At 36.4% G+C, this 18,582-nt stretch overlaps 1 protein-coding gene across 2 annotated transcripts in view; it reads left to right on the top strand.

Moving 5' to 3' along the window:
- Positions 1-18,582, top strand: part of ctnnd2a (catenin (cadherin-associated protein), delta 2a) — a 245,003-nt gene that overhangs the window by 20,514 nt on the left and 205,907 nt on the right. For both annotated transcript variants that reach the window (XM_043227004.1, XM_043227002.1), the window contains exon 2: positions 2,352-2,485. In XM_043227004.1, coding sequence (XP_043082939.1) covers positions 2,357-2,485 — 129 coding nt within the window. In that variant the 5' untranslated portion in view covers positions 2,352-2,356. The remainder of the gene's footprint in view (positions 1-2,351; positions 2,486-18,582) is intronic.

The following is an 18,582-nucleotide window of genomic DNA, read 5'->3' as shown; positions in this document are numbered from 1 at the left end:
ATGAGAGAATTAGTCTTTTAAATACAGATATTTTTTTTGTGTTTTCCTTTTCTGGTACAGAACATCCCTTTGGTGACACTTAGTTGTTTATTTATCTTTTTACCCAGGCTTCCATGAGGGCACATTTGACTTTAGTACTGGAGAGGATAAAGACTAAGGCAGTTCATTCTGCAGGCTGAGCCAATCGTTCTTTTGACCAGCTGAAAAGAGCTGGCAGGAGGTGAAGCACAAGTCAGTTAGCTCTTCCAATCAGCACAAACGTTGTGGCAGATATATCTTCACAATAGACCTTAGTCAGGGTAGCGCCATATTTAATTTTTGACAGGAATAAAAATGAGGCTGTGAGGAATAGATGTACAGGGCGTTCAAAGGATTTGTAAACTTTGCAAAAAAAAAAAAAAAAAAAAAAAAAAATCAGCATACCAAAACTCCTTAAAGCAGTTTTGGAAGTTGTGAGTTTTGAAAATTTTGATCTAGTAACTTTACACAGTATATAACTATTTTAAAGACTAGACAGGGATTAGCCTAAAACAGGATTAAGCCTTAGTTCAATTAAGTAATTTTTTTAAATGTGCCTTAGAGCATCACTGGTGTGCACCTTAAGACATGCTTTAAGATCAGCCAGTGCAAGCTTCATTGAGTTGAAACAGCTTAGATTATAATTTAGCCTAGGAATTTGCTTGTTCTGCAGAACACAAAGGAAGATATTTAGAAAAAGGTTTGTAACCATGTCACCATTGACTTCCATAGTATTTATTTTTTACTATGGAAGTCATTGGTGACCAAAACAGCCTGTTTTTTTGAATGTTACTGAATGTACGTTTCTACTTACTGGTTTTAGACATTCCCATAATATTTGCCAAATTATACAATGGAATATTCCACTAATATTTCCAAATTGCCAATATTCCAAAGTGACGTTTTCATTGTTGACTTACCATTTCAACTTCAGTGGAACATTGACAATGTTAGCAGAATATAGTTAAAGTGGTTGCTTTTGCTTGAACTTATGACTTATTTCTACAAGTCTTTTATTCCTGTAATTGCATTGAAGAGGTTTTTGAGTGAATTATGCGAGCATGTGTGAAGGCAAGAGTGGAGGAAGGTAAACAATGTGGAAATGGTGGTTTAAGGAGGCATAATCTGATTTCCAGAACGTCAGGCGGAGGCACGCTGTCGTGCTAGATGAGGCTAGTCATCTTTATTAACAGGGGAACAAAGTTGGCAGGCTCTGGCCACAGCCGCCACTGAGTGTGACAAAATATCCAGAGATTGTCCTGCATAACCATTTATCTTGATCTGACTCCAGCTAATGCCCAGCTCAGTTATTATTTGGAATCTCTTTCTAATCAATACAGATTCTTTATAGGTTGTATCAATCATGTGTTTGCACATCCTGACATTTGCTCATTTGCTACTGTAAATAGACCGTGGAGGTTTATGAGATAACTGAGGCGGTAGACATGACTGAAAATGTCTAACTAGCTGCTTTTGATGGATTTTACTGTTATAAATCTAAAATGTGTTGATTGCTCGTTGTATTTAGATCCAAAGAGGTTAAGGAGGTGCAAATCCTTGGTATTCATAAACCTGGTTGACTCATGATCAAAAATAATTTTTAATTAAAAATGAAAATCTGCTGAAATTGTACTCCTCTTCATCCCATCCAAGAGTTTGTTTCTTCACTGAAATAGATTTGGAGGAATTCAGCATTGCATAATGGATCTTCTGTACTGAATGGGTGCCGTCAGAATGAGAGTCCAAACAACTGATGAAGACATCACAATAATCCACACAACACCAATCCATCAATTTACTTTTCTTGTGAAGTAAAACAAATCCATTATTAAGGCATTCAATCTTTAAACCATAATTTCTGGTGAAAATACGAGCCTGTAATCCATAATAACCCTTTCTTCAGTGACAAAGTTTACCCCCTGTTTTCCTCTCACATCACAATCCACCGATATTAACTGAGAACTGTTTGGACACTTTTTTGCTTGTAAAAGGTGTATGCTTTTTTTTTTTTACCTATTAGCAGTTAGCATACAGTTTGGATATCATGTTTGGGCGAATTATTCCTTTTAAGTAATTACAAAGAGTGTACTGTGTTAAAATAACAACACATACTGTAACAATGCAACATTAAATGCAATGTTTAGTCCATCGGTTGAATTCAAGAACTTGATGAGTCTTGTTTGTGAATGAATCATTCAGTTTTAGGGTCATTACACATTTTCTTGCATTCTCTCGAATCTCATTCATTGAGCACAGCATGTCTGAACGCTGATGATCCAGTGCTGAAGTCTAATGATGAAAAGTTGCTGATAAATGTGTTTTGTCCTCTCTAGAAATCATGCCAGTTCCAGAGCAGCCTGCTGAGGCAGAGAATGCCACCATGCTCAGCCCAGGACTGAACGCTTCTAATGGCGATGGATCTGAGACTGAGACCACCTCTGCCATTCTGGCTTCTGTGAAGGAGCAGGTAGGACTTTTAATGTCCACCGTACCACTTCATTCACATCTCAGGCAGAAAGCCAGAACCTTAGAGCGGAAAAGTTGAACTATTTTACAGTTCTGTCCATGACTTATCAGGAGACAGCGGTTATCTGCACACATTTGTCATATTAACTCTAGTGCCGGACTTCTTCTGCACGGTTTCTGGGAGACAAAGATTAAAAGGGGAATGATAAATGCAAGAAAGGCCATTTTATACGACACTGAGTGCTTGTCAAATGGCAGCTGGGTGGAATTAACTATAAAGTTAACATTATAAAGATTTCACAGATACTAGGATTTAAAAAAAATATATATGTAAAGACTTGAAGTACATTTTTATCTAATATATCCCCCCTCAATTTTCAGCTTTAACAACCTTGTATATATCAGTGTCTTTTGAAAGACTTTGAAATATGCCTCTTATGCTCACCACGGCTGCATTTATTATTGTTTTTACTGTATAAAAATACAGTAAAAACAATAATATTGTTCAAAATCATTAAATCAATTATAATAGAAAATTTTTAATTTGTTTATTTATGTTTTTTTTAAACACTTCATTTTTACTTAATGTGCTTACAATCTGCTCAAAAAACATTTTTATTATCAATGTTGAAAACAATTGTTTGCTTAATATTTTAGTGGAAACCATGATACTTTGATGAATTTTAAAAGAACATTTTTCTTAAAATAGAAAACTATATAAAACAAAACTTTATATAATAACAATCTAAGGGCCAGTTTTACTAAACAGGGAAAATTGCGCAATTCCAAAAAGCGTTAATGGGCATGGAAAGTTCAAGAGGTGAAAGAAGCAAATGAAACAACACAGACGCAAAATCTTAATAATTTGGCGAACATTAGCACAAGTACATGTTAAATAATGGCAAATACCAGTAATTTGATGAGTGCAAACGTTATTAAATCGTATTGCATGATTCAATATTCTTCTCCCCCTTAAATTCTTACAAATGCACATTCAATAAGATGAGGTGCAAAAATAACTGCATCTATGCCTTTCCACTGCTAATTCTTAACCGTGCATCTTTAGTAAATCCTTTGTTTATGTGCCCTTGCTGTAAACATATCATTTTCCAAACAAAAATGAACCTCAACAGTAGTATGTCTGATGTATATAAATTCAAAATAATAAAATAATATATGAAATACAGTTTTTCATATTCTAGTTTGGCAAGGCCGGGGGGTTATCGAGTTAAAGCTCAGGTGTGACATTATTAGACCGTTTAAAGATCAGGTGCTTAAAGGTGGAGAGAAGACCTGAAATATTTAAAAGGACATTACAGTTGGGGTGAGAAAGTAAGCTGGAGGAAAATGACTGTGTGAGAAGATGAATGTTTGACTGAGGAAATGTTCCTGAGGACAAAATCCAGAGCCACCACAATGAATGCAAATTGAGAGATGGAGGGGGAAATCAGGAAAATACCATAAAGTCAGAGCCTGCGGAAGTGTTACACCTTGGGAATCTGTCTTGGTAATGATTTAATTGACACTACAGTATGCAACATATAATAGCGTGTAATTTGTATTTGATTACATTCTTCATGTTTGCCAAATCCCAGCTCAGCAGTAAAAGGCCACCTGTGTTTTACCCCGATGATGGATTTAGTTCAGGCAGTCATTCCCGTCCCACCTGGAACGGCCTGGAAGACTGTGTAGGTGGCACTCCGGCCCAATCCATCACAAAAATTAGCCATTACTTTTATTCATACACAACAGGTTCTCGCGTCGTACAGACGGCTGGCTCATCACTGCCGCAAAATGTTGATGGCTTCATGCGCTGCCTTAATAAAAGCTACATTAAAATCGGAGATGCTGATGCAGCGATTCGCAGAGCAGAACTGAGCATCTGTGCGATGCAGTGCTTGGGTTTTCATGGTAGATTTGATTAATAAACCTGTGTATGTCTTTGAGAAACTAACTGTGAGGAGGCTGGCTAAATCAATGCTAGTAATGTTTGGGGACTCTCGTTCCTTTCTCTGAAGCCCCTTCTAGCACCGTGTACACTTGTAAAACATCTGTGCACTATTTAGGTATTGGTATTTAAGGCCTGGAATCTATTGACTCTTTATATGTATTTAAGCCTTGCTTCACAAAAATGAATACTAGCAAACATTACTAGCAGCATTTTGTGCTTTCTGCAGCGTTTTAAAACATAGTATAAAATAGATAATGTTCTTTTTTAATCTCTGTAGACTAACTCCCGTATTATTTTGTCATGAATTAACTCACAGCAGAAATACTTTCAGCGACTTCTAACCTCACCAGACAAAAAAAAAACTGAAATAATACAGTACCCTCTACTAAAACGACATGTTATTGTACTGTGAAATCAAACCCACTTGCATTTTTTTTCAAGAAGAAAAGGCACAATTTATTCATTTCGAGCTTTCCAGTGAAAATATTGCTCTGTTCTGATCACACGCGCAATTAAGGCATTATATTTGCAGCCTTGAGATTTCATTGTGAGGATGTGAGGGTTATTTCTTTGCAATTTCAGACAAGCCCGGGCTGTGTGCAAGCCTCATTATGCCAACTCCTTTCATACATCCAGCACATGTTTGGCCTTCACATATCAGTGGGCTGGTCCCTGTGTAATAAAACCTTTCATGAAAGAAAGCTGTTGTACTAAAGTGAACACTGAGATCTTGACACTGGTCACCGTAGGTTTTTAAACTTTTGGATCCTACTTTTAATGAGCCCCCAAATAATATGATGCCTTGTACACACACACACACACACACACACACACACACACACACACACACACACACACACACACACACATACATACAATATTGTCAATACAAAAACATACAGTAATTGCGAATATTTTTTTTTAATGTTTCTTTTCATTTTACTTGCTGATATCTATTATAATAATAATAATAATAATAATAATAAATTTTAATAGTTGTTGTTGTAATAAGTTTTTATTACTAAATATAATCACATGGTTAATTTATTATGTATTGTTTTATTAATATTGATAATAATCCACTAATACTAATGTTCGTGGTGTTGTTATTTAATGGTTTTGTTTGTGTTTTTAAAATGGTTTTATTTATATTGTATTAAAAACAACAACAGCAACAACAACAATTTTACTCAACTTTGTATATTATTATATTTATATTTGTTAAAAGTGCTACTATTATTTTTCTCAATCACAAATATTTGTATTACTTTAATCATTATTTAGTTGTTGTATTTAAAATATTGTAATTTTGTATTAATATTTTCATTACATTGCTATGTATATATTATTCATGTTTTGTAAATAATTTTGTAGCAGCAATATTGATGATATTAATATTATTTTTATGCAGTTGTTCAGTTGTTTTGTACAGATATAATATTGATATTTGTGTTAATAGTGCTATTACAATGTATTGCTTTATTAATATATTATTGTATCATTACTACTAATAAAATATTAATAATATTGAAAATGTAATTAGTTTATAATATTAGTGTAGTTATGTTATATATAGTTTTAAAAACTTGACCTCCTTTGTGGCCCCCAGTGTGGAAGCCCATGGACTAAGATATTTTTTATCATTTTGTTATGCTTTAAGAGCGCTTTTCCACATTTCGTTGAATGTGAATCATAGATGCACTTGAAAATCCCGCTTTAGTGGATGTAAACAGCTGGTGAGATCTGTTATGACCTCCATCCGCCCCTGTCCTATCTAAATCCCCAACCAGCACCTCTGAATACTCAACCATCTCTTGCCCATCCTGCCACTCATGCACGTCGAGCAGGGGCCTGTGGGATTACACCCGAGAGCAATCACCATAAACATCACCATCATTGTAATCACCATCCTCATCACCGCACCCATCAAAATGGTAATGCACTTCAGCAGCGGATCGCTGATTCGGTGTGTTCTTGAGTAAACCCTGTTATGCATTCTAGTACAGCACGTCAACCATATAGGCCCCTCAAAAAAAAAAAAAAATCATGTTTTGGTGGCTCCTGTGATCCGTATCACGCGTGACTTTGTGTCAGCGCTGCCTGGGAGTTTCGCAAAATCTGTATTGAGTCTAGCGAGATGGAGAAGGAGGCCTCATAAATATGTATGTCATGCAAATGACCATCCGTCTTGTGTGTTTTCTTTGAAGTGATGTGTGTGATCTCAACAGGAGGCGGCGGTTGTGTGTCCCAATCAAGTTGCCAGTGTTAGGCGCTCTTATAAATGAAGCCATCTTATTTTGGACGCCACGGCTCGCTCAAAGAGATTGATTGGGAAGGGGCCGCATCTACCAAATTGAGCCGGTGTAAGTGGATGCGTGGGACAGGTCTCAGTGAGTAAGTTGCGATGAAAGGCAAGCTTTTATTTTGATATTAGACGGCATGGTGCATAGAGTTTCTGTGATCAGTGTGTTTGTTTTACCCGAGGCTGCTGTGGATCGTATTACAGAGAGGAAACAGGCAAGGAATAGAGGTGATTAATAGGTGCCACTCTTGTTACTCAATATATAGTTATAGAAACTAAAAGGTGTTCCTGACTAAAATCGTTACCATTTCCTGTGGTGCATAGATAAGATCCCTAAAGTTGCAAAGACTAAAGAGATATTCTTTATTATAGATATGACTTGTCTACACCCCCCTTAAATGGCTTGTTTTTAAACACACCCCCACTTTTCTGCATCACAGAGTGGGCGTATTTTCATAACACCAACCAAATGTTTACGCAAAAGCTCTGTGGTGTTGTTGCTGGCGCCATGTTCTGGAAATGCTGTGTTTCGTTGTGAAAGTGAAACGACTTACTTTGTGCTTCTAAAAAAGGACACAACTAGAAATCAGTGGTTATGTAGTATTTATAACACTGTTCCAGAACAGTTTAACCCAAATATTAAAGTGTGCAGCGCAATTATGGAAAACTGATTCCTGGGAGTACAGAGGCTACAAAGTGGAGCAATTCCAACTGTGCAAGGACAGTCTGGTGCTTCTGACTCGCAGCCTTTAAGTAAGTTACATTTTCTTATAAAAAAAAACCTCTACTTTCTATTGAAACATGAGTTTCGAGCAGTGAAAAGTGGTGCTTGTTGTTTGTCATTTCTCAGATCACTAATGCAGACATGGTGTTATGTTTATGCGGTGCAATACAGGGGGTAACATCCACTACATGCTTGAGGTATTCGGCCAATCACAGTGCACCTGATAGAATCAAAAAAATCTAAATATATTTTATTTTAAGAATCTATTGGCTCTTTATATGTATGTGTATATGTATATGTATATATGTCTTGCTTCACAAAAATGAATACTAGCAAACATTACTAGCAGTATTTTATGCTTTCTGCACCTTTTGTGGCATAAAACCGTTTTAAAACATAGTATAAAATAGATAATGTTCTTCTTTAATCTCTGTAGACTAACCCCCGTATTATTTTGTCATGAATTAATTCACAGCAGAAATACTTTCAGCGAATACAATGATGCACATTATTTGGAAAATAATGTTGTTGTTTTTTTTTTTATTTAAACCACATAAACACATTGCAGTACACCAAATAATATTCATGTTCAACATCATATTACCCATATATATATATTTTTTTATTATTTGTTTTTACATGTGATTAGAGAATTGAGGATTTGAATGTGAGCCGTTCCTCTGACCACCATTGACAGCCACTCTTGAGGTTTTTTGATGAGATTAAAAGTCAAGATCAGCATCAAGAGCATGAAGATGCTTGTTTTTCTTAAGGTGCTTATAGGCATCCAGCACTAACCTAAAAAGACATTGATTTTCACAGAGGAAACGTACAGTTGGAAGCTTCAACCGTTCTGACTGTCCTTGTGTTTTATTGAATAGTGCATTGTTGATACTCAAGGGTTTATGTTAAAGGGCATTTTGACTTGGAAGCAGTAGAGAGGCAGGAAGCCAGTAAAGCTTACTTCAGTCAATTCAGAGGGTATTTTCCGCAGATAAATCTAAATGTCACTTTATAAGCATTCATATTTCTTCACGCAGACACACAAAATGTGCACTTACAAATGAAGCCTTATAATTAAAATTTATTTGATTGTCTCCTCACTTTTTATTTTATTTTTCTAAGCATTCATATAGCTTCCACAGCGCAAAAATGATGTACTGACCCAATACAAACTTCACGAAATGCAATAAAAAGCAGATTTATTTCAGATGATTTGACGAACGAAGCGGAAATACATTTTCAGTGTCATTTTTGAAGCTGAGCTCCTTGTCATACAAACGTACATACAAGCATACAAACCTTCTTTAAATAGTATCCATAATGATAAATAAAAAATTGTCATGTAGAAACAAGATTTGCACGTTTCACAATGGCTGTTGCAATGCACCTAGCTCCACAGCATCTCCGAATGTGACGTTTTAGTGTTATATGAAGATGGAGAACGACACGCTGTTTGGTAAACAGAGTGTTACACACAGACTGTGTCATACAGGCCTCACTTGCCTCAGATCCAAACGCTGTCACCGCTCCTATATCACACATACCCTCTCCGTCCCTCTCAGAAACGTGCATATACGCTGAAGAAAGGACGACTGCTGTACAAATTCTATATTGCGCTGTGTGTATTTGGGCCAAAGAGTGAAAAGCGAGCAAAAGGAAGAGAGAAATGAATATGTCACACATGGAGCAGACACGTGTGCGGTAGGAGGCCTCGGGGGCCTGTCAGTAATGGTTGGCCTCAGGGAAGAACAGCATAATGTTGTCAGTGTTGAGTGGATCACTACAGCAACCAGAGAGCGGGCAGGCTGTTTCCTCTGTAAAAATCACCCCGCAGCCTCCCATCTCGACCTGTCTGCCTCGACGGCACAGCCAGTTTGCTGTCCCTTTCAGAGCTCCGGCCTCCTGTCTGCCGGTTAATCTGGGTTACAGCTCGGCTTTGTGTGTCTCTTGCTCACGCTGGGCGCAGCGACTCGGTTCATTGTGTGTGTTTGTGTCTGTGTGCGGTTTGTTTAGCTTTCTGTCGCTTTGTTTATTCACTCTCTGTTGTCGGTGAATCCCTAATGAAGTTTAACAGGCGACCGTTGCATGAACACTGACCTAGAATCGGCTTCATTGAGCGATTGTAATCAACTGTAAATGTGTGTGCATTTGTGATATCGGATACCAGGTAAAGCGGTGTGGGACATCATAAAATTATGTTTATGGATGTTGGCTTGTTTTGTGTACACTATCATTATTGAATTGATTATATCTTAATTAGAAACTGACCATGCAGAAAATGTCCTTCATTGATGTTGAAGAGTGCTTCGCAAATAAGTGTCTCACCACTAGGTGGCAAACGTATTAAAATTGAACTTAACCTTCAAAGTCAATGTGAAATAAAAAAAGGATGCTTTTTACTTTTTTGATGCAAGTTTCTGAGCTGTTTGTGCATTTCATTTAAAAGGAAATAAAAAGGCAAAAATGTTTTCTTATTAAATATCCTGTTACTTTTTTAACGATTGCATGATTGCACGTTCACACAATGGCAGTAAATTATTCATAATTTATTGGTTTTCCCTAATTATTATTTAAAAATTTTCCTTTCTAAAACCTTACCGTGTGTCATACCAGTCAGCTTTGACTAAAATCAGAAGACAGACATAAATAAAAAAGAAAGAAAGAAATAAGGTAAAAGGAAAACAGAAATGAAGATTTTAAGGATTTTTTTTTTCTCTTTGATTGCTTCCAGAAAGCAAGGTTACTTTACCATCTGCTATACCCTGATCAACTCAGACCTTGCTTATTCGAGGTGTGCTGGTTCTAAAAATGCGTCCAGAAGTAAGTTAATTCAACACGGAGTATATTCCTGGTTAACATGCAAGACATTCTCAACAGAGCACTGAATCGATTTTCTTCTTCTGAAGGTAATTTGCATACTTAGTGCATATTGTCACCTAACTTGTGGTTGTGCTATCATTTAACAATTTAATTTTCATTTAATCTTTAATTAAACAGTTATATTATTTGTTTGACACTAAATATATAATAAGTCCTACTCCCGAGCGGGTTATATTCTGAGAGCAAGTTACTATGGCTACTTGCATGTCCTGTAAGTTACCTGCAATTGTGGAACCGAAAGTTTAAGGTTATCTGCTTATTTGCTCTTAAACACACTCGGTTATGTCACACAACCTGCCCCCCGGTGTCACACGACAAACACACCAACATGTATACACGTTCACACGGTAACAGAAGAAGCAAAGCATGATGGGGGCAGGGAGAGGTGCTGAGCCCAGGTGTCACTAATCAGTGTCTTTTTAGGCATTAATGAGGTTGCCCTGGTAACGCCGTTTGCCACAGATCTTCTGTACTGGAATTCAGAAGAAATTCACATTGCTGAGGGAAATAGCCGACGTTTACCGGTGTACACTGTATGTTATGTATTTTGGTCACTTTTTCTCTGAAAGTGCTTGACAGGAAATACAGCAGCATACTTGGGGAGTGGGAGTTTTTTTTTGAGGTATTAAATTAAAGCAATGTTTATTTATTAATTTATTTGACTAAATACTACACTTTTGTTATAAAAACTAACCTATGTAATATACATTAAGAGTCATTTGTTTAAATCTCAAAGAGTATTGGCTTGTTGTATGGATTTAAAGTGATAGTTCACCCAAAAATTCTAATTCTGTCATTAATTACACACCCTCATGTCATATGGACTGTTTTAATGATGTCCTTGCTTCCTTTCTTGGACTTTAATGTAGTAGTTGCGTTGCTGTTTATGCAGTGTCAGAAAGCTTTCAGATTTCATCAAAAATGTCTTCACACTTTCGTAAAGTGCGTACATAAGCGGTGTAATCTCCCTATAAATTGTAGACCCATTATTGCGAAAATATGTCTTGGCAAGATTCACACAAACTTAATGCTGTCTTACATGAACGTTTAGTTAATGGTTGGGGGGACAGTCTGATGTATAACAGACTTAGATCTGTGCATTATGTCTTAATAGGTCATTCTCGATTAAACTAGGCCTTCTGTTTATTTGCTTTTTTGTCCTTGTTTTTTAATATAGGTGATAAAAAAGAACATGTATTAATGTATTGATAATGATAGTAATTATTTTTTAAATATAAATAGTCATTTTTGTGCCAGATTCCAACACATGATATATCATTTTGGAAGTATTTTAATTGAGAATGTGAAAATAAAAAGAAATCATATTTGAAAAATTGTTAATTGTTAATTGGCTCCCTTTCAAATCACTAAAAGGCTGTCATTCATCTTAGTTCATCACGATCTCACGAACTTAGTTATAATTAATGAAGTTCTCTACGGTGCACGCTCACAGAGTAAAGAATCTATTAGAGAAAACACGACTGGCCCGCCGATCTTTGTTTATGGGAATGACAAGAGATGCTCTGTCAATCTGCCCTTGAACATAAGCTGGTATGAATGTTATCAGTAAAGCGCATGTTGGAGATGATTGTACAGGACATGTGCATTGTTAGCCCCGAGGCCTTCACCGGGGAATTGGCAGAGCTTTGCGCAGTTAAGATTTGAGATATCAACAGGCCAATCTTGAGTTACCACAGCTGACAGACTATTTGTGTTAATCCAGAGACAGAGGCTGTCAAACATTAGTGTTGTACATCACGTCCTCTCTGCAACATGGAGAAAATAAGAACTGTCGGTTGTGACTCCCGCGGAGTGAAAAAGTGCTGCATGTTTGATTATACAAGCTGCAAATGTGTTCCTTTTACTTTCTCAATCGTTTTTACTCTTTTCTGTCATCATCGAAAATGTTTTTTTTTTTTTTTTGCTCTTAACAGAGGATAATGAATCTTTGAGGATTCATTCATTTGTATGTAGACTCTCATGTGAAATGCCCTTTTTGTTTTGTATATGGTAAAAACATCTGACGTGAGTGGTACACAATAACATTGCAAATTGAAAATAGCTTTTTAAATTAATTATTGCATGTTGGATGAGACCTTTTTAGGCTGACGAATTAGTAATATGGGTGTCTCTTGAAGGCCTTGGTAATTCAACCTTAACTAAATGGGCTGTGATCAGAATTTTTTAATGCTTTTTTGCTATTAATTCATTAAACCGTGGAATGAAAGCATACGACGCCTATTACTTGACATCAAATTGTCTTTGCTTCTTTAAATACCTTTAATATTTAGCATTTCTCAGGAGCAGGGGAAAGGTTCTGAAATTCTAGACTGCAAAAGGATTTTTTTGTAAAATGAATCAATTAGTAATGATATTGATCAGTTTTTGTAATATAAAAAGAGAGTGCGGTTTGCTTGCATAAAATTAGCTTTTTGGAAACATATCCACGGACACACATATACATTTATATTTTTATATGTGTGTGTATATACTTTTATATTTTTAGATTTTACATTATATATACATTTATATATTTACATTATTAGATCTTACGTTATATATATTAAAATTAGTTTTGGTTATGATTGATAGTTTAACAGTACATATACACATTATATATATATACACATTACATGCACAAACACACACACACATCAACACAATATAAAATTATTATGACTACTGTATTTTTAGTACTAATGTCAATACTTAACAAGCACCACTTTTATGTCATATTGTCTAGTTCAGTTATGAAATCATATGGATGGACTGAATCCTTAAGAAGGAGTAAAAGGATTTCGCTCTTTATTTACTGTGTTCTGCCTTTTGATGTTTGAGGATAGTCAGACGTTTTATTATCATCCTCTCCATCTCTGTTTGGCCACGTCTCCTTTCAGCTCTGTTGATGGATTCTTGTAATATGCAGAACCTCATCAAAGACTCCCATGAGCAACTAGTCAGTTCTTCGAGGACATTCAGGATAGATTTAATGAACATGCAAGCTCACAAGACGAGAGGTTGTTCTTGTTTCTTGTTTGTCTTTTCTGTGCGTCTCACTTTTGATCTTGCCACTAGGCATAACACTTATATATCTCTGTATATGAATGAAAGGACTGTTAATCAGCATCCATGCATCACCGTGTATTGGATAGGAAATAAAGGGTGAATGGTCTGATATTTCACCCTAATTATCTTCTATTTCCTATTCTTGTTTGCTTGTACTGTAATAGCAGATATAATGGCCTCACAGTTGTGTATCTTCATGCTGAGTCGTATCATATATCAAATGATGCTGCAATCCCCACACAATCAGGCAGACCTAAATAAACCTACACGCACACGTACGTGATCCCTTCTTCTTTAGCTGCCGGGGGCCATTTTGTGATCCAGCATTCTGTTTGACCATGAGGCAAGTTGGCAGCCACCCCTTTAATCTCTCACCTCTAAGCTTTGATAGATGCGCCCATGACTCAGGCTTACATCCCAGTCTGCCTGATAATGAATGTGCTTTCCTCAGACCTGAGGGAGAGCAGATATGCTCCCTTTAGGCTAAATCACAAGTTAGCTTTATCGACAAGGATTTTGTGTCTTTTCAGGGTTTTCCGTCGTACACCTCGAGAAATTTCCCAGCATTCGCTGTGATGGGAGTGGGTAGCATCGTAAGTTGTATTAGCCCAATTAAAGTAGCGTTCATCATGACTTTTAGCTTTGAAGAATTTTTATTATCGTCAAAATAGATATTCAAATTCATGTGCACCGCACTGTTATTTCTTAGATTATTTATTATCAGATTTTAATTGTCCGTGTTTATTTTAATTTTAGATTTGGTTAAAGGTTAATCTTTTGAAATACTGATAATTTAATAACACTATTAAATGTAACAATATTGTGCATTATTGTCGTGAGGCCTAAATTCACTTGTAGCTAGTGAAATAGTATAAAAAATTATCAAAATAAACCTGGATTAAAATGATTAACTAAAATAATATGAGTTACTGAAATTATTAATAAGTACTAAAATACTAAAAAACAAAACAAAAAAAATGAATTACTGAAAAAAATTTCTGAAAAAAAGTACTGAAACTAAAAAATTTTAATTGCAAAAACACACATACATTTATTCAATACATGTCATGTCCTCATGTTATTATACATCTTAGATTTGGATGTAAACACATTCTCACTGACCCGTTTCAGTCAGACAGACGTCACATGGGTCCCCCTGCATCAGAAATCACATTCACCTCTCGGGGATGACAATCCAACTTAAAACTATAGCGCATCTAGAATACACAACACATGAAAAGTTCACCATTTTGGAATGACAGCTAGGCCTACTTCCCATTATTCATAATATCACATGCTGCTTTTCACTATTAAATTGAACCATGTGGGAAAGCTCCCTGACAGCAGCATATGTCTAGTCAGTGATTGTAAATAGCGGGTTTAGTAATAAGGGCAACATTTTTTAGGGAATGGAACTGTCTGGTTTGATTTGTACAGACGACGGGAGCCTCAGCAGGACCGGTCCACAATTGGATGTTTTAGTCAGTTCTGTTCAGATCCACAAAGAAATCTACCCGCTACCTGCTACCTGTCTCAGAAACTGTTTGGTCTTCTTTCTTTGAAGGCAGCTTTGATGTTGCTCCTCAGTTCGTCAATGCATTTTATAGAAGACTGCTAAAAACTGTGTCCAGTCTGTTGCAGATTTTACATTTACATAAGTTGCTTATTGTATAAAATTAAACAAAATTGTCCTTAAATGCGTTCCTGTAGCTCAAGCGTTTGAGCAAGGTCATGCGTTCAGTTCCCAGGAATTGCATTAAACTGATAAAATGTAAACCTTCAATGCTTTGAATAAAAGCACCTGCCAAATGCATAAATGTTTATGTTAAATTACCATGTACTGCATAGGCGGCTGGCAATTAAACCCAAAACAGACAGTGGTTGATGTAGACATGATTTTTTATATAATCTTTGTCATATTTTCTTCTACTTTGCATAATTTCTTTCAGGTGTTTTGTCTGTTTTCAAGGATGTCATGCAATTCTATTTTGGCATCTGTCTAAGATTGATTAAATGTTACAGTCTGCAAAAATGAGATTAAAATAACAATTCTTTATTGATTGTTCTCAGTTTTTCCTCTGTATTGAGATTTTTTGCATAGCGCAATTGTCTGTGTGCGTATATAGAAAGAGAAAGAGATAGAGAGAGAGAGAGCGTGAGAGAATAAGTTCACTGCACTGCTTCAACTTTAGCAGTCTTTTTAGGATAGTTTTCATCGGAATGTGTTCAATTTTACCAGAAATGTTTTCTCTGCCTCCTGAGTCCAGGTTTACTCTGAGCAATAGAGCAAACTGCCAATTTATCCTGCTAACATTTTGTTCTGGCACTTGTGTCTGGGTTGCTCCTCCATTGCGATGTCCATCCAAATGGGACTGCGTGCAGAACAAACTCGTGATCATTCCAACGGGAAATTGCATATTTTATCATTTCATTTCATTTTAATGCATATTGTATCAAACTAATGCAGTTAAGCAAATTTCTATGTCATGATATGAACTTTCGGTAGAGCAGTAACGGAGCATCAACAGGGCTTACAGCCTATTACTAAGCAATATAGTCTTATAGATTGTGCATCATACATCATAAATAAGGTTCACGGTCTATGCAGGGCCATATAATTTTCATATTTCAGTACACAGGGATGATGATGATTAGATGCAGTAGAAAACATTTCATTTTTAAACATGTCCAAATAATTCACACACATGGATGTTAATGAGCACTGAACTGCTGCCTTCATGAAGCACACATTTACATTTGAGATGTATAGGCCTAGTGGATGCTTCCTAGTGCTTAGCTATGAGGAAAAAAGTGTGTATTTCAGTACTGTGTTGTGTTGAAGACATGCGCATTTATACAACTTTATTTTAATTTTACTTGATTTAAATAATTGATTCTCACTGATGAGATGTAGGAATGTCTTTGCATTTCCTAATATTTTAATGAAAAATATTTAGCTGATGCACCCCCTGGGATTTTCAAGTTAATATAAAAACACATATGTATGTATGTATGTATATATAGGAGAAAAATGTTCCTTTCATTTTTGGGTGAACTATCGCTTTAAAAATTCCGAACTACACCTGTTTGGATCAAATCAGGTTAATTTGGGGTCAGATGCATTGCTTTTGAATGCAATATCAGTATTGACATTCTGCCATTTCAATAGTTGGTCTGACAGTAATATGCAGGCACAGTAAACTAATTAATTTTCTCAGGGTCATTCCACAAGAAAGGACACATGCTACTGTCAAACCACTCATAATGTAGCTTCTCCACTCATTAGTGTTCTAGTTAACTTTTCCTTTCTCCCAAGCCGGCCCTGAACTTTACCTGGACATGGTGCTTCACTAGAGATCTGGTATGAGTCTCACAGATTCCCTAATGTGCTACTTAAAACTGCCTTCTTTTGTTTCTCTATCTCTACTCATTAGTTTCTAAGCAGTACTCGCTCCAATCGTTATGTTAGACATTGCTTTTTTCCTTGTATTCATGGGTGAATTGTAACATGCATCAATTGCCTTCAACCCCCCCAGGTAACTGAATGGCATTATAAAGCCCCATACAGACTCATCCCCACCTGAGCTCAAATCGCTTTTATTATATACGACAGAAAGGCTTGAGGTTTGACAGTGAGTAGCAGTAACGGGAAGTTGCTTTGAAGTGCTTGTAGACTTTAATCCTGAAAGAACCTGTTTGTGTCCCCAACCTCCCTGCACGACCTCTCACTTACAGCCCTGCACTTCTCATCACTTCCCATAATACCTTGCTGTGACTGTAATGAACTGCAACGCCCAGAGCTTACCTGTCGACAGGATCGCCATCACGGATATTCTTTGATAGTGGTAGCCTACACATTTTGCTCACTCATTCAAGCTTTCCTGCCTTAGCTTGGTTAGTTTGGGCATATGTAAACACGGCAAACGTACTCTGAACCCGCGCTAAAACAATCGGCCCGAGATTGCCCGAACGAGCTGGTCTCGGTTAAATTAAAAACATTTTAGAACTTTAGAGCAGTTCGATTCTAGTGAGAAAGCAATCCGATCCAACAGACCAGTGAACCAGGCTATATCACAGTGTATAGGATGGGTAATTACCTAAGTTTCGTGAAAAGCGTTAGCTTTGTTGTTTTGCTAATGTCTGTGGGTGAACATGTCTTCGCCAATCAAAATCAAAGCTCACTTTTTTAATTTTTTAATGCCGTTTTATTGCTCTTCTTCCTGGTAGGTGCAATGTTTCCCTGATGAATCATGGGCTTCTGCTCAAAATTATAAATGAATATAACGACAAATACGAAAAAAACCCAACAAAGCCAGCAAAGCTGTTGTAGTTCCCAGAATCCCGGAAATCAAACCATAGAACTGTTGCCCAATAAGGGAACCGTTTACCTGCGTCTGACTTATATTAACAAATTCGGTAGGTTAAGAAACTTTGCCGTGTGAAAGAGAACTGCACCAAAAATTTCAAACAACATTGTAATCATTTTAATTAGGGTTGCAAAATGGTGGAACATTTCTAGTAAATTTCAGGAAAGTTTCCAAAATTTGGTGAATTTTTCTGAAATTTACTGGAAAATTTCCACCTTTTTGCAACCCTAATTTTAATCCCTGTTTCATAAAAAAACAAATAATCTACAGGTGTGAAAGCATTTTATATATCATAGCGGTGTGTATTTTTTTAGCCTGTTGTCTGTAAGTCATATTTATTGCACTACCTCGTCCATCCCTGCCTCATTTGCGAGGTCATAGCAAAAGGTCTCCAGACAGAGTATAAACAGACCCAGCATGTGGTTGGGACAGCAGTCTTTGTCAATATGCTACACACTACTTCTCATTCCCGGGATGAATATTGGATTACCAACCACTTCCGCACACTCGAGACATCGCTGCCTACTGTTTGCATAAAAGCAGTTCATTAATTCATTTAAATGATTCATCTGTTCACTCTTAAATGCTTAGCGAAGAGAATCATGCGGCACAGTTTGACAGCAAATGCAGAAATAAACAAGGGGGTTGAGGGAAAGAGAAACACCAAAATATAAGAATTCCGGTGAGAATCCTTCCTGGTGATATTAAATAAACAATAAGAAATTTAAGGGTTTATTTTTTTTGTTTGTTTTATTTTATTTTTTTTGAGTTACTGCAAAGTTTCTTATGATGACTAACACCGCAT

The sequence above is a fragment of the Puntigrus tetrazona genome, chromosome 24, assembly GCF_018831695.1.
Source record: "Puntigrus tetrazona isolate hp1 chromosome 24, ASM1883169v1, whole genome shotgun sequence".
NCBI classification, from domain to species: domain Eukaryota; kingdom Metazoa; phylum Chordata; class Actinopteri; order Cypriniformes; family Cyprinidae; genus Puntigrus; species Puntigrus tetrazona.
The sequence above is the reverse complement of the archived record's forward strand: the minus strand, read 5'-3'. Positions and strand labels throughout refer to the sequence as shown.